At 45.2% G+C, this 9494-nt stretch overlaps 1 protein-coding gene across 1 annotated transcript in view; it reads left to right on the plus strand.

The window, feature by feature from the left end:
• The window catches only part of RFX4 (regulatory factor X4), a 103080-nt gene extending 93886 nt beyond the window's left edge, over positions 1–9194 (plus strand). Inside the window, exon 18 of the mRNA XM_025204908.1 lies at positions 8588–9194. Coding sequence (XP_025060693.1) covers positions 8588–8860 — 273 coding nt within the window. The 3' untranslated portion in view covers positions 8861–9194. The remainder of the gene's footprint in view (positions 1–8587) is intronic.
• Positions 9195–9494: the final 300 nt, after the last annotated feature.

A 9494-nucleotide genomic window follows, 5' to 3' on the forward strand; every position in this document is an offset into this window, starting at 1 on the left:
CCCCCCCCCCCCCCCAAAAAAAAAATGCTCCATGCTCACCGGCTGCAATCAGGGCCTCTGGGGGGATCCCCCAACTCACCTGGCACCCGCATAGCAGCTGCCTCATGTCTCATGACTGTGCGCTGTCTAGGAGCTGGGGTGAGCACTGCCAGGTTCTGGGTGACTGCTGCAGCCGGTGAGTGCGGTGCTTTTTTTTGTTTTAAAGTGCTGGGAGGCTGGAGCCAGGCAGGGCAGCCCTGGGGGCTTTTCCCACGGCTCCCCCAACCCAGGGAGAGGCAGGCACAGCCAGAGGAGCCATGGGAGGAGCCATGGGAGAACCTGCAGCCACCTGGCTGTGCCTGCCTCTCCCCAGCCAATCTAAATCTCTGAATCTCTGAATTTTTCCTGAATCAGTTCAGATCCTTCGACTGATTCAGACCTTTTAATAGGTCTCCCAATTCAATTCAGCTTTTGAGATTTGGCCCCCAAATCAGGCCGAATCTCCTCTGAATCAAATCAGTGACTGAAGCTTTGCACAGCCCTAGTAGCCAGGCCCTGGAAGGCCACTAAGTATGATTGTGGAGGTCTTTAAACCCCCACCCTGGCCTGCAGGGACCCCAGCCAGGCTGTGCCTAGAGGGAGAGTGGGGAAACAGCCCTTGCCAGGCTTGTCCCTGAGGCCAGACACTGACTGGGCACCCCCTCAAGCAAAAGGTGGTGGAGGAGGATTAAACTCCCCTGGCTCTCCTCTGGGGCACAGGGACCCCCAGCCAGGGTCTGCCCAGCTTTCTCCCTGCTTGCACAATGGGGGGCCTGGCCAGAGCTGGTTGGCATGGCCCTGCCATCTGCCCAGTGCTAGAGCTGCAGGGCTGAGCCAGGCCAGTCCACAGGTGCAGCTGAGGGCGGACACACAGGGGAAAGCCCAGGCTGGACTGTGGAGGTCAGGCCTTTGTCTTGGACTGGGGGCATGGGCAATGGCTGGCAAAGCCGCAGACTGTCCAGGCTGACTTTGAAGTGCTGTTGGGCCTGGAGCCCAGCAGCTGCCTGCTGAGGGGGCTTGCAGCCCCCACTGTGTTCCTGTCCTGTGCAACACCTGTCAGCTGCAGCCGCACCACAGGCTGTGCGCTGGCTGGGGCCAGTAGGGCTCTTCTGCCTCCCTTGCCTCCAGCTGCTGCTGCCATGTGGCTCTGGGTGAGTGGGCAGAAGCTTTAGCCCCATGGCTTCTGCCCAGTTCACAGAGCTCTGGCTCCAGCTCTGGGTGCTTTCTACCCCTCCATGCCCCCTCTCCCCCCACCCCGGGGCTGCTCATCACGCCAGGCAGGCAGAACAGGTAGAAGGCAATTGGAGCTGGAGCTAGAGCTCCAGGAACTGGGCTAAAGCTTCCACCCACATAGGGTGGCGCTGCGCAGTGGGGCAGGAGCAGGAGATACAGCCGGAGGTGAGGGGAGCAGAACAGCCCTGCCGAGCCCAGCCACTGCGTGGCTTCCCTTCACCTCCAGTAGCTGCTCCCCCTCCCACTCCTGCTGCTGCCTCAGTTGCAATCCCCCAGTGGGAGAGGGAAGGTAGGAGGGAATAAATCCCTTCCCTGCTCCCTTCACCTCCAGGGGCCATGCCGGCTGGTGTCTGGCTATGTCCCTGCCCCCAGCTAGAAAGCAGAGGGGCAGGGCCAGCCCTGCTCTCTGGAGCAGACAGCATACCCCGGCCCATAAAGAGCATGCTGGGGGACTCTGGTTTAACTTAAACCAAGAAGGGGTCTAGGACAGAAATTCTATAAACCGGTTTGACCCAAATCAGTTAAGTCTGATACTACATTCAACCAGGTTTATCTTAAATCATTTTTGGCCATTTTGAAACCGGTTTATGTGCACTGAACTTTTGTTCTGTTACAGGTTTAAACCAGTTTCTGATTACTTAAACCAGTTTATGTGTAACTTCTGTCCTTAGCCTTTGGCTGCTAACATCAGGTTGGCTTCTGGATGTTTTTTTGGTTTTGCTCTGTTGCTTAATTTCTTTCAGTGGGGTTATGATTGGGAGGGAATAAGTCTAGGGGAAGACAAGGGGAGAGCCAGGACTGGAAGGGGTAGAAGCAAATAGCCAAACAGCTTACAGGAGGGAATATCTGGAGTGCAAACTGTAGAAAGCAGACCAAAGACCTCACTAGCGACCATGAGCTGCTACTTGAGCTGCTGTGTTTGCTTCTATCTCCAGATGACTCATCTATACATTATCACCTCCCTGATGTTCTGTTAGATGACTCAGAGTTTTGGAATTGATCCGATTTGGTATGGGATTGGGTTTACATGCAGAATCTTTCCAAATGCATCTCAGTCTTCACCTGATGCATTATTATTTTAAATCTAGTACCTTCCACTGGCATGTGCCAACCACTTTTAGATCATTACACCCTGGATCTGGCTCAGCACTCAAAGCACAGTGCAGCTCACACTATGAAGTGACTGACTACCTGGTCTTCCAGGCAACTGTTCAGAACTGTGCAAGCTCAAATGAGGCTCTTTCTCCCGTCACTTAGGGAATGGGCCTGGAAATTTTGGCAGCTGGGGAGCAGTAGCAGCATTAATTGCCTCAACTCTGGGGGGGGAGGGGGGCACGTGCACCCCCGTGCACCTGCTACCAGTCGCCTAGGACTCTGGATTGCACCAGCCAGAACTGGCATGCCAGCCCTATGCTGGATCAGGCTTGTGGATTGACTGTACACGCAGGTTCTGGCCCATGGGGCCTGGAGGTTGAAGACCACAGCACTAGACAGTACGCATTTATATTAACAAGTCAATTTTTTCTTTGCTCCTATTAATGATCCCATTAGCGTCAGATGCACAGGCTCATTTTACTGTGCTTCCTAGGTAAAAGCCTGGGTTGTACTGCTCGGTGATGTAGCACAACGCTCATTGCATAGGGCTTGTGGGAACCAAGGCAAAGGTCGCTTTAACCCTGCAATCCTGGGTTGCAAATCACAGGGTTAAAGATGTCTTAAAGTCCCAGAACTGCTGCATGGACCATACTGCAGTTGATAGACCCCTGCTGCACTGCATTTAATAGCCAGTCTCTGATGTGCCCCCAGGCCAAGTTTTATAAGGGGATCCTTGGATGACAGCATTACAAATGCCTACCACAGTGCCTGAAGTACGGAAATTCTCTCTCAGCTAGAACTGGTGCTTTTAGGATCAGTTTCCTATACTTTGGCCCTTTTATCTGGCCTACAGGGATTGGGTGAGACCCCCTTCTCTTCCCCTGTCCCCCAACATACTATTTAACCTTAAAAAAACCAGGCAGATTAATTAAAAAATAGTTTCTCTATCTATCATTCTGTGCCAGGAGCCACCTCAATCCTGAAAACTGTAGTACATTTAGCATCAGTGTTGGGAATACTGATGTCATTAGCTCTTAAAATAATGATCAGCATATCTGTGTCCCATCACAGACATTTGAATCATTGTTCTAAACTGTAAAGTATTTGCAACAGTCCATTGAACTGATTTGGACTAGATTGAAATAACTACATGTTTTTCTGAGAAAATAGAAAAGGATTTTTAAAAAGATCTTATTTTTAAAAAGTAATTATGGGTTACATTTTCAAAAACTCCACAAGTCCCATTTTCAAAAGCCCTTAAATCACTTTGTCATTTTTTTTTCTTATATCTTTGATTGGCCAAAGGAAGTCAAACCTAGTTCTGTATAGAAAACAGCCATATCTAGCATTAAAAAGGCACTAGCAATAAAAGTCTTGAGATCGTTACAGGTATAAATGTCCATAAAGTTAATTTATAACCACAACTTTAAAGCAGATATAACTTTGGAGTAGGTATTTGTGAATCTTAGAGGTGAAATTTGATGTGTATAAGAATGGCTTGCAATACATTTCAAAAGCATGAGCTAGTGCAGCATAAAGTTAGAGCCACATTTATAAGGAAAACATTTTGCTGTTTGGACAGAGACACCTTTCACCTCCTTGCATAATCAGTCGGCTAGTTGGAAGGATAAGAATAAAGAGATTATTCTTCATTCTCTTCTGAAGGAACTCAGACTTCATTGGTGGGAGGAGACTCTTAATGTCGTATTTTCTAAAATAATACTAAAAGAAATTGAGTTAATTTTACATTTTGGGCAAGGCCTTAGCAATAATCAGCTTAAAGTCACCCACACTTAAAGGGTTTCTTGTTTAGTTTTAACAGCAGTAGCAGCAGCAAGCGTGAGTTAACCCAGAAAATGGTAATTTCCTGTCAAGAGCTCTCCAACAAATGTCGCCTTTATATCTGGCAAAGATCACTAGGCCCCAGTGTTTTGAGTTCAGCATGCTTAAGCACTCTTCATTAAACCGGATGTAAAGTGTGAAAGGTGATTCAGGCAGCATGGGCAGGCATCCGCGCAGATGGCTATGCTTTGGACACTCCAACAAGGCTGAATAGATGCTTCATTGGTTGAGTTAATAGTCAGGCAGGGGCCAATGGGCACTTTAAAAATATTGTCTTTCAATGGTCTCTTCACTGTAGGGAAGAAGAAGTCACTGACTCATTTGCAATTAGCTGACCTACCATTACAAAACTTTCCATGTTGGATTCAGTCATAACAGAATTTATTGTAAAATAGTAGATATTTAGAGTCCATATTATTTTCAAGCAATTATTCTTTTTATATTCATGACACATTCATAAACACAGCTGTGTCTGGGGTATTTGACTGCACAGAAAAGCAGCACACTGTATCCTGTCCTCTTACACTCCGTCATTAGTCCTTGCTTTCTTATGGACCTCAGTGTGGCATACTAACTGAGAGTAAGGTGCCAGATTAACATTCTCTTTCAATACATAATGGTGATCGTTCTGGGAAACTTAAAGCTTAAATTCAAGACTGTCATCTCTTTTATATGTCCACTGGCCAAGTGAACTAAATTCTCTCTCTCCCCTAAATGATGATATGGCATAAACAGCAGCTCCTGTGAAGTTACCCCGGAGACCATCCAGCTGAGTATGGCTGAAGCTTCAGAATCTTGCTGTATATGGCAGAATGTCATGGTGGCAGAGGGGATTTGCCTGGGGGTGTACATGCAAGAAGGTCACTTCCCTGATCTAAACCGTAGTCTTGGCATTACAAATTCCAATAGGAAATTGTAGCATGTCAAGCCCTAATCTGATTAGCAAAAGGGAAAGTTGCCTAGAATATAGGGAAGAAAGGCAGGAGATATTTGGTGTATTATTATCAGAAAATAAAATTGCGTCTTTTAGGATGAAAGCTTGGCCCTATTGAAGTCAAAGGCAAAGCTGCACTGAGTTTTCTGTTAAACAAAGGTACTAGAAATTGGGTAATATAATAATTTATAAGTACATGTATGGAGATGAGAGGTGTTAAATGAAAGCACCGTTCACCTTTGACCTCTTCTTCTGTTGTCATTGACTAATTCATCTCCCTAGGACTTTGTGTATCATTCTAAATCACTGAGCAGCTACCAGCAGCTGCCATGTTTTAAAGAAAACCGTCTTCCTCAGAAAAGGCTATGTCTCTTCCTTTGGAATGACTTCCGTTTAAAGTTAAGGAAGAATGACATTCTGGCATGTTGACAGCTTTCCAGTATCTAAAATGTTGCAGTGCCAAGCCCAGTATCGTTCACCCCTGCAAAACTAGCAGAGAGAGGAAATTCTCAGTGGGGCTGCTTGGCCAAGATTTAAAAAAAAAACCCTTAAAACGGTACTGTTGTTATGTATAGAGAAAACAAAACAAAATGTTTTGGAGGTTTCTACAGATCTCCCCGAAACCTGCACAAAAGCACTCACAATAAATACTTCGTCTGGTCAGCAAGGAAGTATAAAAATGGGAAGATGTATGGCCTTGTTGATGACTGAGGCTCCTAGGCCCAACCCAATATAACCAAAGAATAATGAAATGACATGGTCCATTTCACAGACCAAGAGAATTAATTTTCTATTTTCAACAGTTTGGCAATAAAAGAACAAATGTCTAACATGACAAGGACAAAGTTCATTTATATCACTACATGGACCTTGGCTTGCTCGCTGCTTCACATTATAAAGAAAAAGCAAATGTGACTCTACCTTTCTATCCTGCCTTCAGCATCTCTTCTCCTTAACATGAGACAGATAGCCATCCTTTCTTGTCCCCAGTTTCCAACTTTCATGTCAGACAGCTGGTGAACAGAAAGATTCTTCTTCACATCTCTCTGGTCTGCCTATTTTTACAAGTCATTCAATAACCCCTGCACTTAGGTTGACAGTGCTTTTTTCTGCAGAGGCTGACTTGTCAACTTTTAAGGGGATGAGTACCCTTCCTCTAAACATGGTCCTCTAGACCAGCATTTCTCAACTCATGGGTCACGACCCAAAACTGGCTTGCAAGAATATATGAAAGGGTCATGAACAGACTTTAAAAATGGATCAACAAACTTTAAAAATGGATTCTCCTTTAAAGGAGAAAAACGTGGGAAACTGTGGCTTTTCCCTTGCAGGCTGGCAGAATTCCACCCCAGCCCCCAGCCCCACCCCTACCCCACACACTGGGGGGCTGGGGCCTGGAGGCAGCGGACAGTAGACAAGGAGTGAGGGGCACTGGGTCAGGACTGGCCATCCATGTTCACAAATGGGTCCCAGTACAAAAAAAGTTGAGAACCACTGGTCTAGACATTTTTGCCTTTCTTCAGGATGCAGGTGAATGAACTAGGTGCGTAAAAAAGCAGTTCACAGAAGTGACTGGATAGTAATGGGTCTCTTTTTTTGTTAGAGCTGTGAGAAAAGTGCATCTGAGAAATTCAGCTTATTTTTCTCCAGCAAATAGCACTTTCATTGAATATATTTGATGCTTGAATTAAATTATATTTTGAAAACTTGTTCTTATGCTGGGGATTGACTGCAATCATATTCAATACTCCACCTTTGAAGTGGAAACTCTCTCAGACAGTTGTGACTGGTTAGCCAGGTCACATGACTTCGTTTCCATTTCTTGATTGAATAAGCAGGCAAGCACTTTTACTTTCAAATGCTGGCAGGTGCAAATTTAGGCTGTGATCCTGATGTATGATCCACTTGGGAAGACTCTGGCATCCTTGGAGAGCCTCCTTGTCCTTAGTAGAACTCAATTTGGTATAAGTCCATTCAGATGGACCAGATTGCAGGAGCAGTTTCTGAAAGTGCATACAATCTTAACATTTCACTTCCATGACTGTGCAAATAACAGTTGAGGTCTATGTGCAGCATGGCTATTTTTTGATTGTCTTTGCTGAATAATGGCATAGCATTCAGGAGTATGAAATGCATGTGTTAAGGCAAGGGCAATGCATAGGGGGTGCACATGAGTGCACGTGCACCCTGAGCGTGGTGGTGTGTCCTCTACAAAAAGTTGCCACTTGCCGCTCGCCACCTCCCTCCCCCCCCACCACTGACAGCACCGGCGGTGTCTGAGGGTGGTCGCCACCCCCTGGTCAGCACTTATCACCCCCCTGCTGCCGTCAGCACTGTTGGCATCTGTGGGAGCTCCCGCGTACTGCCGTGCCCCACCAGCTGCCGGGGTCACACGTCGTTCATGTGTTAAGGCTGAGAAACCTCTTATTTCCTTGCACAATCTCCAGCCTCTTTTCTTCTCTCATTATCCTAACACTTTCCTTAATACTTTCTCTCCACTGCTGTCTGCTCCAGCATGCTTATTCCCATGTCTCTTTATGTTTAGTGTCTGTTCTTATCCCTTATCTTTTCATTCCATCCAGGAAGAGCATACACCAACTGCTGAAACTTCCTTAGCCTGACGAAGGGTTTTTGAACCTGAAAGCTTGCTTAATAATTGTTTTCCAACTATTTAAGTTGGTCTAATAAAAGATATCAGATTCACCTAAAGAACCTTGTCTGCCTATGTTCTTATCCCTAGCACACTCTCTTTTCCTTGTCTTGCTTCCCCCAGGAATGCTTTCCACGACATATCCAAGCCAAATCTCCCTTCCCCTCCAACACCCCAGCCCCAGTTTTTGGTTTGCTTCACAGTCTAACTGTACTAACTTCCCAGGTAGAAAGAATTGCTTCCTGAATGCAGTTAGGCCCGATACACTGCCCTGAAACCTTATATAGTGAAACCACCAGAGTAGTAGCACAGAAGACTCATGTTACCCTGGTGTAAATGACTGCATATAATGTAAGACAATGGCTAATCAAGTTGATTAGGTCTCTTCAACATTCAGTTTTTTTTCCCCTTTGGTTCACAGTTGACCCTCTAAAACAGGATTGGCCAACCTGTGGCACACATGCCACAAGTGGCACTTGCAGCCTCTATGTGTGACGCACAGCAGATCAGTCAGGGAACAGAAAATAGAGCAGCAGATTGAGCAGAGAAAGGAGATCAGAGTGGCACTCAGGGAGGGTGTGGGGCTTAATTTGTGGCAGGCCTTCCAAAAAAGGTTAGCCTGCACTGGTCCAAAACAATTCAGGATACTAATGGCTGAGAATGCTATATGAGAATTTACCAGAGTATGTTGTTGCTGAAGGTGTTTTAACTTACTGATCTTAACCTTTACAGTAAAGGCATAAGTATCCTATTTCTGGTGTTGCTTTTTTTATGTGTATATTTAACATTATTTTCCATTTTTTTTTATTTCTAAGTATCCTTTCAATAGCCCAACATCCAGGATGGAGCCCTGTTTGATGAGCAGTACCCCAAGACTGCATCCAACCCCTGTAACTCCTCGCTGGCCAGAAGTCCCATCAGCAAACTCATGCTACACAAGTCCAACCATGCACTCCACAAGATACGGAAACTCTAGTGACATGTACACGCCCTTGACCACTCGCAGAAATTCTGAATATGAGCACATGCAACACTTTCCTGGCTTTGCCTACATCAATGGAGAAGCCACTACAGGATGGGCTAAATGAAAATGACTGGTATAGCATGGGCCCATCTATTTAATAAAAACTTTATATTACATGAGACTTCACCTGGACATTCTTTAATTGACATGAAGATGGACTAGATCCTGGATGTCTTGGACTTGGACATATGGCAGACCAGTTTGACAGTATTCCTGTAAGCAAACAAGATTTAATTGTTACTATAAAGTATCGTGCAGGCCAAGCTGTGCCTTTTTTATAAAATTCTGTCCAGTGGTTTTACTCTTTGTATGGTGTCAGCTTCAATGAGCCATTTACTCCCCCATTGACAAATGTTAACAAGACTTTAAAGAATAGTGCCAGAGAGCAATCTATTTATAATTTGAATTAAGGCAAAAAGCTTACTGTAAGCAAAGCTCTGGTACCTGCTCTTCATTTAACCACTGCTGAATTCTTTAAAGACATTCTGCCATGTCATCACTTGTTCTTAACAATTCCTCCTTTCAGCTCTTTAAATGGTATGCATTTATTATAGGCTTCAGTTTACACATAACGTTGTATATTGATGCACCTTTCTGTTGATCCAGTGTTATCTTTACAAAAGAAGACGTGTAGCATTGAATTATTCACTGCCTTAAGTTGACTATTGTTCGTATTATATATGTATTTGTTTTAAGTT

Source organism: Alligator sinensis, unplaced genomic scaffold (genome assembly GCF_000455745.1).
Source record: "Alligator sinensis unplaced genomic scaffold, ASM45574v1 scaffold267_1, whole genome shotgun sequence".
Classification (NCBI taxonomy): Eukaryota; Metazoa; Chordata; order Crocodylia; family Alligatoridae; genus Alligator; species Alligator sinensis.